Below are 17,828 nucleotides of genomic sequence, written 5' to 3'. Positions count from 1 at the left end.
TCTCCAAGCATGTTCCATGAGGGACATAAATTAAGCCTTTATCCAGGAGATAAATTATCTCTGCGTGTGGCCTTCCACATAGTTTTCTAATGAAAGTCATTAGATGCTTGGCCCCTGGAGATAAGAGACCGGTTCTGCCCAGCCTGTGTTCCAGCCTGTGAGTCAGCAATGACATCAAATTCTACCCAGGACTCTGCCTGGCAAGGCTACACCAGGGGTCTTGGAAGGGCTTCTGGGAAAGTGGCGGGGGGGGGGGGTGGTCAAGTGTCAGCTCCAGGGACCTGGGAGATGGGGCCAGGCTGGCAAATGCTCATTGAGTCCTACTGTGTGCCAGCCAAGGGATAGACAGATGTCAAGAGACATTATTCCTTCCCCCCAAGAAATTCACAGAATAAAATAATCCAGATGTCCATCAACAGAAAAAAGAATAAGCAAAATGTGGTCTATCTGTACAATGGGATATTATTCCTCAATAAAAGGAATGAAGTATGGATACATGTTCCAATATGGATGAAACTTGAAAAAATATGCTAGGCACAAAGGTACACATATTGTATGATTCCATTTGTATGAAATGTTCAGAACAGTTAAGTCCATAGAGATAGAAAGTCGTGGTTGCCAGGGGCTGGGGGAGAGAGGGGTAGAAGCAAAAAACAAAATAATGGTAACTTGGGTCAGAGCAAGCTAACAGCTTAAAATCAGACATTAGACAACTGTGTTCTCTAAAGCCTTTGGCCACCCTGCCACAAGGAATGGTTTATCTGACACCTTTTTTGAATGTTCCAGAGTCCCACCACATTGCATGGCTCCCTTCTCCAACCTCAAATTACTAATTTCTTATGAAGACCATCTCTTGTTGTAATGGTACAAACCAGGCCCTTGGTGTCATCCCTATCACAACCCAAATGGCCTAATAGGTATTTTTCTAAAGAAAAAGTTCCCAAGAGGAACTCTGGCATTAGTAGTTAAAACAAATTTTCCCACCACTAAAGTATCATAGTAATTTTGGCAAATTTAATTAATCTTGAAAGTCATCACGAACAACAAACATTACTCAGGAAGGCAAACAAAGAGCTAAGGTGGGGCTATGTTAGTTCTGAAAAACCCTTCACTGAACATTTATTCCATAAACTTTTATGGAGTGCCAAAAAAAAAAAGGAATGAAGCATTAATACCTGCTGCAAGATGGATGAACTTTGAAGACACTATGCTAAAGTGATAAAAGCCAGTCACAAAAGGCCACAGAGTGTAGGATTATACGAAATTTCCAGAATAAGCAAATCCCTAGAGACAGAAAGTAAATTAGTGGTTGTCAGGGCTGGGGGAGGGAGGAACGGGGTGTGAATGCTAGTCAGAACATGGTTTCTTCGGGAGTGATGAAAACGTTCTAAAATTGATTGTGCTGATGGTTGCACAGCCTTGTGTATATACTAAAACCTGTTGATATATATTTTAAATGGATGGATTGTATGGAAAGTGAATTATAGCTTAATAAAGCTTTTTTATAAAAAAAGAAAAAAGAAACTCAGAGGAGAGAGGCATATTATTTGAGGCAAGTTCTACAAGGTTCATTAAGGAAGTGCTGTTTGAGCTAATCGGGGATCAGCTTGAAGGTGATCACAGACGGCCTAAGGAGAAAGGGGTTCCTGCAAAAGGAAGAGCACAGACAAATGCACAGGGACGTGAAGGAAGGTCACCAGCAATGAATTATGATAGGATGAGCTGTGACTTTGAGCTTCTGGGGGAATGATGGGCTCATGAGAATTTATAATTTTTGAACAGGTAATGCATTCACATAGTACGAAATGGAAAAGTCTCAAAAAGGCGGCCAATGAAACAAAATTCTCGCTCCTGTGTCTGTCTCCCACTCACCTAGTCCCCGCTCCCCGCACTGGGCAATCACTATTGCTAGTCTCTTGTATGTCCCTTATGAGATATATTGCACACATATACAAATAAGTATTCATATGGGTTTTGTGTTAATGGGATTGGAACCTCACCAATGTCTCCTACTTTGCTTTTAATATTAGCCAAAATCTTAGAGAGCCTCCCGAATTTGTATACAGAGAATATGTTCATGTTTTAGTGGCTATTTAGGATGTACCACGTTTTATTAACCAGTTTTCTTTAAATGGACGTTTAGGTTGTTTCCCATCTTTCCTTCTTACACAATTCTGCAATAAATAACCTTATATATATATATATGGCATGTCACATATGTATGAATTCATCTGTAGGTAAAGTTCCTAGAAGTGGAATTGCTCCATTACAGAGCTTGTACTTTTTAAAATGTTGATAGATATTTGATAGATATTGTCACACTACCCACAATAGAGGTTGTACCAATTTATACTTGCATCAGCAATTGGTGAGACAGCATGTTCCCCCACATTTTGGGGGTGTGTTTGGAAACATTGTCAGAGATCATTTCATATAGGGCCTTGAATACAAAGCCAGGAGGTTTGAACTTGATCCATTGACCATGGACACCTGTTGGAGGGTTTAGGCAGTAGGTGAGGATGGGCAAGTTTGAAGTTTTAAAAGCTTATTTTCATGATGACATCAAATAAATTTTGTAGGAAATTTTTATTCTCAAACAGGCATGAGTGGTAATGTGATGAGTCAGAGAGCAGAAAAAAATCTCCATTAGGATTGAAGCCATGTTGGGGAGAATGTGATCATCATCTGGGCACAGCGGCCACTGCAGACAATGGGGTTGGATATGAGCACAACTTGGTTTCTTTACCATCCATAACTCTAGCTTTCCTGCCAGTTTTCTTTTATCGCATACTTCCCACAAGCTGATGGCTCCTCGTGAAACATTTAGCCCTGAAGGGTAATGACATAAAAACCAATAACAAGGAATTTTTATCGGAAGCTAATGGTTGACCCAATGACAAGCAGACAAGTGATACAGCAACTTTATCTTTCTCTACAAGACCTTTTTGCAAATTAATTGGATTTGGAACTGCATGGAACAAAGAGCTGGGGGAAGCAAAAATGCAGACACATTCATTCTGAGTCTTTTGTCTCTTAAACAAGAAGTTAGTCACGATTATGTGATACAACAAGAGAAGGAAAGATGGATGGCAGTCAGTTGTGAAGGCACGAGCATATGAAGAACCTAAAGGCCAGGCCCATCCAGATGCTCCAGCCGTGGTTCAAGGATGAGCACCTTGGCCTTGGTACTCTTGGGGCTTGCTCTGGGGTTTAGGGCCATTACAGCTAAGCCACAGGATGGCAGCTTTTGCCCTAAGAGCCAAGTGGCTTTCAGAGATGCTTGCTATGAATTTGTGCCTCTCGGCCGCACCTTCTATGGTGCCCAGAGCTGGTGTGAGGAGCAAGGAGGCCATTTGGTTTTTATTCATGGTGAAGGTACCCAGCTATTTCTGCAGAAGCACCTCATCCACGACAGGGAATGGTAGATTGGACTCACAGGGAACTTGGCTTGGAATGGAACTACAGAAGGTAGGTGCCGTGATAATTATGTTTTATGGGGAGCTTGTGGCTGTGATTCTCACCATAGTTTCTTACCCAGAACTCCATGGAACAAATTAGTACGTCCCAATTCTCATGGTAAGGAGACCCTCCTTTTTGGTTGTTTTGTGGATCAAATAAAATAATTCTTGTGCAGTACCTAGCACAGAATCCAGCTTGTAGCTGACATGCTAGAAATGTCCCTTTCTTTGCTTGTGCCTAAGACTAGCTATGGCTTCTTCAGTTCTTGCTAGAATAGTGCCTGGCACTGTCCTGAGTGCTTCACGTCCATTTTCACAGTGAATCCTTATCATAACCGATGAGACAGTTACGATTGTTGTCCCTATTTTACAGATGGGAAAACAGAGTCTCAGGAAATAATGACTAAGCTATTTTCAAAGCACTTCCACATGTCCTCCCCCGACTTGTTATGAGGCTGAAGTGGGTTAAGTGCTTAGCACAGCTCAATTCACATTAGACAGTCTCATGGCAACAGCTGTCCTGGAAACGCTACCTTATCCTTCACTCAGTGAGGACCCCTTCCTCCACCCCCCGCACGTTCAGGTGAGTCCTCCTCTTTGCACCTGTAGGGTCTTGTCCACACATTTAGGAGAGCACTTTTGGCATGACTTCGGTTTTTAGATGTCTTCCCCCCAGACTATGAGCTCTTCAAGGGACGGAACCATTCTTCTGGCCGTTTTTGTTTTCCCAGTGTCCGTACACAACAAAAAATGGATGTCCGTATTTAAGCCTTACCCCTGCCCCATGAGACAAGCACTGCTACTCTTATTTTATGAATGAGGAAAATAAGTCCAGAGGGATGAAATGACTTGTTCAAGATGATAGCGTCCTGCTACCTCCCATTGCCCAGTAGAAGCTGCTGGGTTTTAGAAATGAGTAGCTTGGTCTGGGCTGAACACCTGTAGAAATGTACCAGCGTGGATGGAAATACTTTAATAAAGGAGCAGCTGGGGAAGCTCATTTTAGGAAACTCACAGCCAAGGGATTTGAATTCCAAAATGCATCTTCAGGCAACATCTATTGAATGGTTTCTTGCTTTGTAGATGCAGAAATTGTGGATTTCTGTATATCAGACACCCATTCACATGCAGTTAAAGGAGCGTGTCTATTTAAAATCTCCAAGGGATACCGCATGGCTGGTACAGAAAATGGGGTAGATCTGAGTAGGCTGATACGTCCTAACCTCCATTGCTCAGTGTTATTTAAGAAGCAAGGGACTGTCCTGGCTGTGTGCGATATGATGGCATTTGTGTAACTAGATTTCAGGCATTCATAAATGTTGATGTATGGATACAATTCATCCTGGAACAATTTTCAAGAAACATAACAATAATGGGAGTAGTCCATAGGTTGAAAGAGGGAAGATGTTTTCACTTTATACCCTTTTGTGTTCTTTGAATTTTTTTAACCATATGTATGAATTTCTTTTCCTTAAAAAAATGGTAAATGTATTTCTGAGTCTTCACAGTAAATAGTTTATATCCAGTGTTTTCTAGATCTCTGGTGTACCTCTGTATTACACACACACACACACACACACACACACACTTCTTCAACAATCATGTTGGTGTATTCAAGGCTCTGAAGAGTACCAAAATCATGAAAATTGCTTCCACTTTAACTCAGTGCTGCCCAAGTATATTTGACAAGGGCCCCTGCTTCTCTCTGGAGTATCTCTTGCCATCCCGAGGCACACTTCTGTGCTCTTTTTTACTTTATTTTTTAAATTAAAAAAATTTTTTTTAAACCTTAAAAAATTTTTTTTTAATTTATTATTATTTTTTTGGCTGCATTGGGTCTTCATTGCTGCGCATGGGCTTTCTCTAGTTGCGGTGAGCGGGGGCTACTCTTTGTTGCCATGTGCGGGCTTCTCATTGCGGTGGCTTCTCTTGTTATGGAGCACAGTCTCTAGGCGCATGGGCTTCAGTAGTTGCAGCATGCGGGCTCAGTAGTTGAGGCACGTGGGCCCTAGAGCTCGTGGGCTTCAGCAGTTGTGGCTCACGGGCTTCAGTAGTAGAGGCTTGCGGGCTCTAGAGCGCAGGCTCAGTAGTTGTGGCGCACGGGCTTAGTTGCTCCGCAGCATGTGGGATCTTCCCGGACCAGGGATCGAACCTGTGTCCCCTGCATTGGCAGGTGGATTCTTAACCACTGTGCCACCAGGGAAGGCCTGTGCTCTATTTTAAATTGTGGTTAGACATTACTGGAAGCATCATCTATTTAATCAAACCTCTTTGTATGGGCTCTTGGGCTCGGCACCCCGGTTCGTAGGCTGAGACCTTATCTTGGAAGAGAGTGGCTAGGTGATGCCCCTTCACTGGCATGGGACAGAGAGGCCTTCAGCCTGGCAGCACTGCCTGAGCACCCACTGCACACAAGGAGTGGAGCTGGGGCAAGCTCTGTACACACCAGGATCAGGAGGACCCTTCCAAGTCCTGGAGGTCATATTCCCATCCCAGGGCCCAGGACCTGGCTGGACACCTCAAATGTGAGCTACAGCCACTGGCGCAGAGGGCAGGATGCTTCTGTAACCAAGCCCTGCGGCTACATTGGGAGAGACCCTTCCTTTGGGTGGTCGTCCTCGGAAAACTGCACGCAGGAGTTCGCCTGCATCTGCGAGTTTGCTGAGCTGGCCTGTGCTGTGGGGTCTCCCTCCTTCCTTCTTTTTCTGTCTCTCTCTCTTTGTCTCTATCTCTCTGCATCTCCTTCTGTCTTGCTCTGTCTCTCTCTGTATGTCTCTGTCTCTATCTCTCTAAATGCCCACAATCTCCGGCTGTGTGATGCTCCGTGTCTCACTTCATCTCTCCAGCTCACGTTCCGCTCTCTCCCTGTCCACTCACCCGCCTACCCGCCCTCTAGTCTCACTTGTCTCTCTGTCTTCCCCCTCATAACCCACATTAGAGGGAAATGCTCAGCCCTATTTCCTCTCCTTTTCCAGTCTTCCCATGAAGAGACATGTGGTCCCAGGAGGCTGTTCTCACTCACCCTTGACTCCCGCTCCCTGGTCAGCCTGGCTTTGAGCCCCTCACCCCCGCACCCCACTCCCAACTCCCAAATCCCCCCACGCTCTGCTCTTGTGCCCTTTCCAGCTGCTGCCTGTGGTAGGCCCCTTTTGTGGGCCCTGGGAACCCCTTCCTGGGGACTGTGTGTGCGAGTCCCCGCAGGAGTGGCCCGAGAACCACACGGGGTCCTGCCTGCCATGGGGGGCCTGGTCTTGGAGCTGAGCTACCTCGTGGTCCCCTGACCCTCAAGCCAGCCTTGACAGAAAGTTCTGGGCTTCCGGGCCCAGTCCCTTCCCTGGTTCTAAGCCCCTCACTGGAGACTCTGGCGCCCAGGCCCCAGTCTGGGTTCAGACACTTACTGGGACCCCTGCTCTATTTCCCCCATGCTCAGCTTTATAGATGCCATGCAAGCTTAACTTTCCTCCCTGGCCGATTCTGAAAACTCGAAAGCTTTGTGGACCTGTGGGTTATGCAACTTCCTCACTTCTTACCAAAGCTCCCACTCAAGCCCCATCCCCTTCCCCACCCCCACTGCAAGCCTGTCTCAGCACCGTCAGCCCCCAGGGTCTTGCAGCCCCTGGCATGAGGTCACACTAGGAAGTGCTAACATACATCCAGCAGGAGTTCCACGCACTGAGCTGTACATGCCTCTGTGCACTTATTCATCACACAGTAGAAATACCTCCATCATTCTGTCGCAGGCCCATGGTAAAGCTAAGAAAAGTGATGCTCAGAAAGGGTAAGTTCTTTGCCCAAGGCCACACAGCTGGGAGGTGACAGGGATGAGATGCGAAGATCAGAGAGAGAGACTGGGAGACACTGTGCTGCTGGCTTTGAAGGTGAAGGAAGGGGCAGCCTCTAGAAGCTGGAAAAGGCAAGGGAATAGCTTCTCCCCTAGAGGCTCCAGAAGGAACCAGCCCTGCCCACACCTTGATATTAGCCCAGTAAAGCCCATTTTGAACTTCTGACCATAACTGTAAGAAGATAAATTTGTGCTGTTTAAGCCACTAAGTTTGTGGTCATTTGTTACAGCAGCCATTAGGAAATGAACACAGATTTTGATCTCAACCCCTGCCCTGTGGCGGTCCCACCAGGCAGACGGGCCTGAGTCTGAAGCCAGTGTTTCCCACTTTCTGCTGTGCACATCTGAGCCAGGTCATTCTTTATCAACAAATGTTTACTGAGCATAGACCACATGCCAGGAGCTGGGCTGGAGTGGAGTCTCAGCACAGTGACCCCACAGAGCCCGATGTTACCACAGGGGAGGATAATAGTGCAGCTCACAGGACTGGTATGAAGACTCAATGAAATCACTCATGCATTCAACAAATGCTTGTTTAGCATCTATGATGTGCCAGGCATTGTTTTCAGATAAGTCTCCGGGAAGGCACTCGAAACAGGTGGAATGATAGTTGCCACTTCTACAGCCCTGACCCTACACGTACAGACTCATTTGATCCTCCCAACGACTCTATGGGGTGTGATATTGGCTCCCCCCCAATAAAGAGGAGGCACGGAGAAGCTGAATAACTTGCAGAAGACCACACAGCCTGAGTGTGGCTGGGCTGGCCCTGACCCTGGGCACTCTGGGCCCAGAGCCATGCTCTTGCCCACCACATTGTTTCTCACCCCTGCTGAGTCAGCTCCCACTGTGTCCTTGCATCTCACAGTCCTGACCCCTGAGACCCCTCTGCTTCCCATCACCTGGCCACTTGCCCATCTGTGACCACAAGCCCTCCTAAGGTGTCACCTTACCTTTGCCACAGCTGTCGGCCAGAGTCTGGCCTGCGAGAGCCTCAATGCCACCATGCACTGTGGCTCAGGGGAGGTGATCCAGATCCAGGATGCTTTCTATGGGCGCCAGACTCCTCATTATTGCATCCAGGACGCCGGGGACCCCTCAGACCTGGAGGAGGAATGCAGCTGGGTCAGTGTCAAGGACAAAGTGGCAGGTAGGGCCCAAGGGCTCTGTAGCTCTGGCTGCAAGTGCAGGGCACTTCCTGGTGTCCTGTGCCCAGCAAAGGGGTCTGGAAGGATTGAACAATCTTCATATCTGACCTCGGGCCTCCATCATATAGGAAAACTGGCCAGTCTGCCCACAGCACCAAGCAGGGGAGTAAGGGGGCCGTGGCTCACCCTTCACCTGACATCAAACCCACCCGACGGGTCAGGTGGACATTTTGCTCCCCACCCCAACTGGGTGCAAAAACGTTGCTTTCTTTTTTTTTAATTTAAATTTTTAAAATTTCGAAATACTTCAAACGCACAGACAAGAATGAAAAAAATTTCAATGAAATCCCCTGGACCCACTACCCAACTTTGTCAAATCTTAGCATTATGCCATATTTGCTTAAGATTCCTCATTACAGAAATGAATAAAACATTAGATTCGTATCATCTGTCTTGATACCTGTTGTACTAGTTTGTTTCATTTATTATGTAACTATATCATAGTTTGTCTTTTCCTCTGTTGAGAGATGTGCGGATTGTTGCTTAATCCTTGCTATTATGAATAGTCCTGAAACAGACAAACGTTCCAGGTGGTATCTCTCCTGTTCTGGATGGTATCTCTCCTTCACGTGGGAGAGTTTCTCTAGGGTCTTATTTTTCTAAATCAGATTAAATCTGCCTCTGAGCCAGGTTTGTCTGGTGACAAGGATTCTCCCTTGGAAAGAAACTTGCACCTCTCCCCGCCACATCTGACCCACATCACCCCTGCTCCCCTCAGAGCAGGCATGGGGGAAAGAAATGCCGAAATCAGCCAGTTGGTTCTCTTCGGCTCGCCTTGTTGCCCCAGCATTCCTGAGGCTGTGGCCCACCAAGGAGGAAAGGCCTGGGCTGGATGGGCCAATGGGTGTGCCTCCCTCACAGATGGAGCTCAGTGGGCTATTTCCTCAAAGGCCCAGATGTAAGCTTCCAAACCTTGTAGCCACACCCAGAGGGCACATTGGATGGGAGCCCTTCATCCTTTTGGGGAGGGTTGGAGGAGATCTGGGCAGAACCCCAGGGGGTCTGTTTGTACCTAAGCGTCACCATCACTCATTTATTCAGTCAGTTTGCTGATAGACGTTTATTGAGCACCAAAATTGTGCCATGCACTATCTTGGGCTCTTTGGGTGCAGGGATGAATCAAACACAATCTGTTCTTCGAAGAGGTCACAGTCTAATGGGGAGACAGATACAAATACAGGCAATTACCTAGCACTGTGCTCAGTGTCACACAGAAGGGAGAAAAGGTGCTGTTTAGTTACTCATGCAAGACTCATTTTGTACCTGCTATGTATCAGGTACTGTTCTGTGTGCTGCAGATAGAGCAGTGAACAAAAACAAAGCAAAACAAAACATTCCCTCTCTCTTGGAGATTGTAGTCTAGTGCTGTGGATGTACCTAGTAGGGTACAGATCTCACACTGAGGGGTATAGCAAACTGGGTCCCAGCAGGAAAACAGAAATCATGCTAGGTCTTCCAACAGAGGGAATTTAATGCGGGGAATTGGTTACCCAAGTCATGGAAGTGCTGAGAAGCCAAATAGGAGATGATGATTCAACCCTGAGATTAGAGGAGCGGAAAGCCGCTACCACCCCAAAGGGCTGGAGGGACAACCATGGGGGATGTCACACCAAAACCAGAAGTCAGGGCCACCCGGCAGGTGCTAGAACCATGATCTGCCCTGTGGGAGCAAGGACCACGGAGGGAGACACTGGCCAGAGGGAGCTGGAGCTGTGGAGGAGATGTGGTGAGAGAGAGGGCAAAAAGCACCCTGCCCTGTACCTCTTCCCATCTGGCGCAGGCAGACTTTGAACCCCCAAATTCCCACCCTAATCCCTGGAACTGCGGGTATGATGAGATGCCATGCCCATGAATATGTTAACGTACGTGGCACAAGGGTCTTTGTACAGGTAATTATGGTTGATAATCTTAAAATAGGGAGATTATCCTGGATTATCCAAGTGGGTACAATCTAATCACCTGAGCCCCTCAAAGCAGAGAATTCTCTCTGGCTAGAAGCATACGAGAGGTGTGGCAGTTGGAGAAGTCAGTGAGATTCAAGTATGAGACAGATCTGATGCCTCATTGCCAACTCTGAGAGACAGGGGGTCACATGGGAGGACTGGAGGGAGGCCTCTAAGAGCTTAGGGTGGTCCCAGCTGATAGCCAGCAAGGAAATGGGACCTCAGTCCTACAGTCCCAAGGAACTGAATTCAGCCAACAAGAAGAATGAGACTGGGAGTAGATTCCTCCCCAGAGCCTCTGTGACACCTTGATTTCAGCCCTGTGATACCCTGAGCAGAGCCCAGCTGAGCCCACCCAGACCTCTGACCTCCAGAAAGGTGAGGTAATAAAGGTGCTGTTTCATGCCACTACGCTTTTGTAGTTTGTTACAGCAGCCATTGGAAGTTACTACGTCGTCTTCAGTCTTCCATCAGCGCCTGCCAGTGTACAGGGGCGTTTGGGAAATGTAGTTCCCTGCAATTTGGAACCAAGTGGGGTGAGGGTGGATCTGTGGGCCAACAGTCAAAGGGCTGGCCACCTTCCCAGAGGAGGTGAGACCTGAAGATATGATAGGAGTCACACAGGAAAAGGACAGCTGGGTGAATGGGGACGAGTGTTCTGGGGAGAGGGAAGAACTGATGCAAGTCCGAGGAAGAGCACGGTAGGTGCAGGGAACTGCAAAGCACTCAGCACGGGGGGAGGTGGGGCACCAGTGCCTGAGGAACCCAGACTCTAGCCCCAGGATGTTGGGGAGGCACTGGAGGGTTTTGAGCAGGGGAGGATCACGGCCAGGTGTATTTTAAAGCTGCCTGCAGGCTGCTGTGAATCCAAACAAGGGAGGCTGATGCCAGAAACCCAGGTGAGAGAGGCTGGAGGCTGGAGGGCAATGCAGATGGAGAGAAATGGACAGATTCCAGAAACAGAAGGAAGTACTGACAGGACTTGTCAATGATGGGAGTCCAGGATGACCCTGGCATTGAGAGGAGAGGCTGGGGGAGGAGCAGCTGGTGGCAAAGGTGGAGGAGGGAGATTGTATTCATGTCCTAGGGCTGCCTTACCAAGTACCACAAACTGGGTGGCTTAAAACAACAGAAACACATTCTCTTGCAGTCTGGAGGCTGAGTCCAAAATCAAGGTGTCAGCTGGACTTCTCTACCTCCGAAACCTGCAGGGGAGAGCCCTTCCTTTCCTCTTCTAGCATCCGGTATTTGTCAGCAATGCTTGGCCACAAACCCTTGTAGGTGCATCTCTCTAATCTCTGCTTCCAACTTCACATGCCCTGTCTCTGTGTCCAAAGGACAGCAGTCATACTGGATTAAGGGCTCACCCTAATGACCTCATCTTAACTTGATTATGTTTGCAAAGACCCTGTTTCCAAATAAGCTCACATTCACAGGTACCAAAGGTTAGGACTTCAAGATACCTTTTAGAGGGGACACACTTCAACCCAAATCAGAGATCAAGACCTCATTTCAGGATATGAGAAGCCTGGGGTGCCCTGTGACGTCCAAGTGGAGATGCTGTGTAGACAACTGGACATACAGGATAGGAACTCAAGAGAGAGCTAAACAAGAGACATAGATCAAGGAGTCATCGGCCCATGGCTAAAAACCGGGTGAGGGGGGCACAAAACCGTAACAGCTGGGGAGGAACCAGGGCCAGGAGAGCATCTGAGGAGGGGGTGGGGCTTGCCTGACTAAGCAACCGGACAGGAAAAGAGCATTTAAGTATGCCAAAGCCTGGAGCAAGCATGGGTCTCTAAGATGCGAAAGAGAACAAGGAAAGTGATGCAGTGCAGGGCACAGCCATAGGATGCTCTCAAGCCAAGGAGGGAACCAGGGCCACAGCACCTGCCTGTCCCTTCTCCAGGCCTCTCTGTAGGCATCTATTATGTCTCCATGGGCGGAGGGAACGGGTGTTGGGATGACCCTGAAGCTTCTGGCCTGGGGTCTCCACACTCCTCCCTCCTGTGGGCACCTGGTGCCCCTGGCAGACTCAGGGTTCCTAATCTTGTGCCCTCTTTGCCAGTTCTCAGGGTGTAGGTTTCTACCTTAGACCATCTGAGTAGATGCCACTGGACCAGTGGTTCTCAAAGTGGGGTCCCTGGGCCAGCAGCATCGACATCTCCTGGAAGTTTGTTAGAAAAGCAAATTCTCAAGCTGCCCTCCAAATCTACTGAATCAGAATCAGGGTCTGGAAATTTGTGTCTTCACAAGCCCTCCAGGGGGTTCTGGTATTCCAAAGTTTGGGAACCATTGTGCTGGACCCTGAGATATTTGAGGGCAGGAATCCTACTTGTTTCTCCCCCAGCACCGGGCTCAGTGCCCCGTCTTCAGTAGATACCAGCAGGTACTTGTTGGGGGGATGGTGGGTGAATGAACGAATGCGAGGTCACTCATCTCTGTCTGACCCTATCCCTTAATGTCCTTCACACGGTTTCTGCTTCCGCTGGGATGTGGGTGCCTCCCAGGCCAGTGCCAGGGGCTGCAGGCCTGCCAGGTGGCAGCAGATGGGACCTACTTTGGAGACCTGTGCCCCAGCCGGGGCAGTTACCGGTGGGTGCAGCACCAGTGCCGGGAAGGTGAGTCCCCAACTCGCCTGGGTGTGGGAATTCCCTGCTTGTCTCTAGCCCTCCTTGGAGCCGAGGGAGCAGCTATCCATGGGGGTGGATCTGCTCAGCACTAAGAGACCTCCTCGCCCAAAACTGCTGCCTTGTGGCTTGCCCTCCCCACCTGGCTTAGCCGCAGGGTAAAGCATTGGAGGTTCAGTTGCAAAACAAGCCATCAAGCCAGAAGTTGAAAAAAAAAACTGTTTTAACCCCAGGACCCTTCAAATTAAATCTCATGGGGTGACCCAATAAATACAACAGACAAATCCAAGATTACTTGATTGGAAGGATTCCCACATGCCACAGCCACTCAACCACCACCCTCCCTGTAGACTCCCATTTTAGAATGCACAGGGGCTTTTACAAATCTAAAAAACCATAAAAATAACCCATATTACCAGAATTTATAAAAGCTTTATAAATCAAGAAGGAAGAATCCCTCCCTTCAATTCTACAATTCTATTCCTCATAAAGAAACTACTCTTAATTGTTTAGAATAAATTCTTCCCTGCTTTTTAAAGTGTTTTCATAGACATGGCTGTGTGTGAATGTATAGATGTATATGTCTACAACTCAATTTTTTTCACTTAATAATATATCCTAGACATCTCTCCAAGTCACTACCTTATTCTTTTAATGACTGCATAGTATCCCATCATAAGATTATGTCGAAATTTATTTAACCCGTTCCCCTCTTGCTGGACATTTTGGTTGCTTCTGAGTTTTTGTTGTTATGGATCACTCTGCAGTGCTCTCTTGTGCCTTCTTGTGCATATATCTTGACATGCGCCTGGGATGATTTTTAGAGGAGAGATCCCTAGTAGCGGAAATGCTGGGTCACAGGGTACGTGCCTTTTAAATGTTAGTAGACATGGCCACATTACCCTCCAAGATGGCTGTATCGAGTTCATTCCTGTAACAGTGTGAGTGCAAATTTCCCCTCAAGCTGGTACACCACATTATGCCATTGTCCAACCAATTAATCGGTCAGAACGGCAAATTCTACCGAGTCCGTGAGTAATGGTTCAAAGAGCTCTGAAGGGGAAAGATGAGTCAGGGAAGGTTGGGGTCCCCAGGGGCCATCCAGGAGAGCGGGGTCCTTGGGGACAGGAGGAGGAGGGCTGCACGGAGGAGAGGGTGCAGGAAGGTGGGGTGGCACTAGTTTGCAGAACACACTTGGGTGGAATAAGAGTGAGCAGGGTGTCTTGTTCTATTTTCTGGGAAGAGAGGCTACATGGTCTGGCAGCACTTTCCATTAGGTGGTTTTGCTCCTGGACAAAGGGTGCCCTTGGAGATCTGCCAGTTGCAGCCTTGCTGTCATCAGACAGACGGGTAGCTTAGGGCTATGGGGTGAGTTGGGTCTGGCTACGACATGGACCAGATTTTCTGTCCTGACTTTGATTTCAAATATCTTGTCCCTTGTGAATCAGTGTGTTCTGATCACCATCAGTTTCTCATTTCTGAAGGGAAGGACTTCATCCAGCAGTATCCCCTGCCCCCAACCTCCTGCCTCTGTGCCCAGAAGGGCCTGCTGCATCCTGAGTTTCCTCGGATGATCATGAATCAGTACCAATCAGAACCACAGTGGCTTTCGGACCATCTCAAGAAAGTCCTTTTCATTTGCATTCAGCTTCTTACATATTTTCCCTTCTCATTTAAGTCAGAAACCAAAAGATTGTGCTGCACCAATCAGCCCATGGCTGGGTGAACCACCACAAATTCTACCCCTCACCCCATCCTCCAGGCCAACTTGTGAAGCTCAAATTTGTAAAATTTAATGTGCACTAAATTGCTAACAATGATTCATCAGCCACCCTAGCCAAGGAGATTTTCCTAAAGGTGCTTTGCCTTTTGCCTTTTTAAACATTATAAAATACATTTAGACAATCAATGGATCCTGGTTAAATAAATTAGGGTACATTGTGCAGCTATTAAAGAGTATAAGGCAGCTCTAACTGAATTCATATAGAACATCTCCAAAATATACTAAGTGAAAAAAAAGGAAGGTGCCAAATAGTGAACAGAGCACCATTTGTATAAATAGAAAAGTATGTACATGCTTGTGAGTGTGTAGGTATCTCTGGAAGGAGACCCAGGAGACTGGTAACAATGGCTGCCTCTGGGGAGCAGAACTGGGGGACTGAGGTGTAGCAGTGGGGGAGGGCTTTCTTTTCACTGTAGACCCTTTTGTACATTTCAAATTCTGTATCTGGGTCATGTATTACCTAGGAATGAAAAATAAAATTCAAAGGAACTTTAAAAAGTAAAAATAAAATTTTTAAAACTTTAAAAGCCCCACTGAAGATAAAGGTCAGGTAGATAGAAGAGAGTAGGTTTTAAACAGAAACATCTGCTTTGCAACAGCAAATGGTATTTTGAGTTTTGATCTGCAGGCCTGAAGCTGACAGTGTCCAATGAGAGTTTCATCTTTGACAATGTCACCATCTCCCTTACATGGTTCCTCTCTCCCTACATTGGAAACCTGTCCTGTATAATTAATATGGGGGATGGCCACACTTTCTATCCCTACTACCCCACAAGGTAAGAGGAATTTCTGAGCCTTGAGTAAAAATGTATCAGTCAGTTTCTGCTGCATAACAAAACACCCCAAAACTTAGTGACTTACAATAATAGTTATAATTTTTCATGGTTCTTTGGATCAGCTAGGTGTCTTTTCTTGCCTGGACTAGCTCAGCTGGATGGCCTAGGAAGGCCTCATTCTTTTGTCTGGAAGTTAGCTGGATGTCAGCTAGTGGCATGTGTCACTCATCACGCAACAGGCTAGCCTGGGCTCATCTGCATGGTGGCAGAAGAGTTTCCAGCAGGGAGTGAAAGCAAGGCCCAACGTGCAAGCATTTTTCAAATCACTACTTGTGTCACATTTTCTAATGTCCCATTGACCAAAGCAAGTTCCATGGCCAAGCCCAGATTGAACAGGTGGAGAAATAGTCTCCACCTGTTGGTGGAAGGAGAGGCAGAGTCACAGTACAAAGGGGCATACATACGGAAATGGAAGGAATGGTGCTCACAGGTTTTCTCAATGGAGAAGGTCACTCAAATAGTCATGGAGAGCTGGGTCCTTTTAGCTCGGCTCTGCGGAATCTCCCGAGTCACTGTCCAAGGAGTCAGTAACGGGGTGAAGAAGACGCTCACCTGGGTGTACGAATGTTTTTTGTTGATAAGGATAATAAAAATAATAGTAGCAATATTAATAACAGTCCAGCTAAGCAGCTTTCACACCCAATCTCACTTAATCCTCACAACAACCCCACGAGCAGGACCTATGCTGTCCTGAATAACAGCCACTCACCATATGAGCTACTGGGCCCTTGGAATACAGCTGCTCTCAACTGAGATGTGCTGTAAATGTAAATGCACGTGGGATATTGAAGATGTAGCTCCCTTCCCGTGAAAGAATGGAAAATATCTCACTAAGTGATGTTTTGATACTGATTATACATTGAAATGATAGTATTTTGGATCTATTGGGGTTAAGGAAATAATTTTTTTTAATTAATTTCACCTGCTCCTTCTCACTTTTTTCAGTGTGACCATTAGAAAGTTTACAATGACACACGTGGCTCACACAGTTTCTGCTGGACAGTGCTGAACTACATAATCATCTTGTTTTACGGACAAAGCTATTGAGGCGCAAAGAGGTCCAGTAGCGTTGCCCAAGCCACGCAGCTGGTGAGTGACAGCATAGCCAGGCAAGCCAGGACTGCCTGGAATCAAAGCTCAGGCTCTTAGGCTCTTAGGCCCTGGTGGAGAACACAGCACGCAGCAACGGGGCCCAAGGGCACCAGACGCTGCATCCTCCAGGGAAGAGTAGCTCCCCAAGCTGATGGCAGCTGAACACAATTCATAACATTTCAAAGTCCTACCTGGGCCTGGAGTAAGCTCCATTCTACCCTGCTGGGTGCCCCAGCTGAAGGGGTGCCCCATCAGTTCCAGATCCTCCTTGGCATCTGGCTCATTTCAGGGAAATCAAGGATCCCCAGGGAAATCATGGAGGCCCATAAGCACCTCTCCTAACCCTGAAACATCTCTGGTTCTACTCTGTGTGGGCTAGAGGTTCTGAATCCAGCCCTGTGGGTGCCTGCCATTCCCAGAAGGCCTGGGTGGGCTGGGGCAACCCGGGGGCCAACCCAGTCCACAGTCCAAATCTGATCCAGTGAGTGCGGGTCTCAAACTCAGAAGTCCTCTGGGGTCTCAGGCGCTGTGCCATGCCGCAAAATAAAATGTGTCCAGAGGCTGGGGTTCTTATCCCAGATATGATGTGAGACCCAGAGACAATCTCTGGGTTTCCATTTCCTTCCCTATCACATTTATATTGATGGCGATCTTAACTGTTTCACAGAGTAAAATGAGAAATTATATATGAAGTTGCTTTGGAGAAAAAAAAGGTTTAAGTGATAGAAATACCCATGGCATTATTCTGCAGGTTTCTTCCCATTTGCTACCATTTCATCAATAAAACAAGAAGGGCTTCCCTGGTGGCGCAGTGGTTGAGAATCCGCCTGCCAATGCAGGGCACACGGGTTCGAGTCCTGGTCTGGGAAGATCCCACATGCCACGGAGCAACTGGGCCCGTGAGCCACAATTACTGAGCCTGCACGTCTGGAGCCTGTGCTCCGCAATAAGAGAGGCCGGCGATAGTGAGAGGCCCGCGCACCACGATGAAGAGTGGCCCCCACTTGCCACAACTAGAGAAAGCCCTCGCACAGAAA

At 47.5% G+C, this 17,828-nt stretch overlaps 1 protein-coding gene across 1 annotated transcript in view; it reads left to right on the top strand.

The window, feature by feature from the left end:
- Positions 1-3,051: 3,051 nt before the first annotated feature.
- Positions 3,052-17,828, top strand: part of LOC309648495 (polycystin-1-like protein 2) — an 82,676-nt gene continuing 67,899 nt past the window's right edge. Inside the window, 6 exon segments of the mRNA XM_082437114.1 lie at positions 3,052-3,422; positions 3,426-3,605; positions 6,585-6,682; positions 8,241-8,449; positions 12,961-13,071; positions 15,492-15,639. Coding sequence (XP_082293240.1) covers positions 3,168-3,422; positions 3,426-3,605; positions 6,585-6,682; positions 8,241-8,449; positions 12,961-13,071; positions 15,492-15,639 — 1,001 coding nt within the window. The 5' untranslated portion in view covers positions 3,052-3,167.

Source organism: Balaenoptera physalus (assembly GCF_965194825.1).
Source record: "Balaenoptera physalus genome assembly, chromosome: 19".
Taxonomy (NCBI): Eukaryota; Metazoa; Chordata; class Mammalia; order Artiodactyla; family Balaenopteridae; genus Balaenoptera; species Balaenoptera physalus.
Note: the sequence above shows the minus strand (reverse complement) of the source record. Positions and strands in the feature narration are given on the sequence as shown.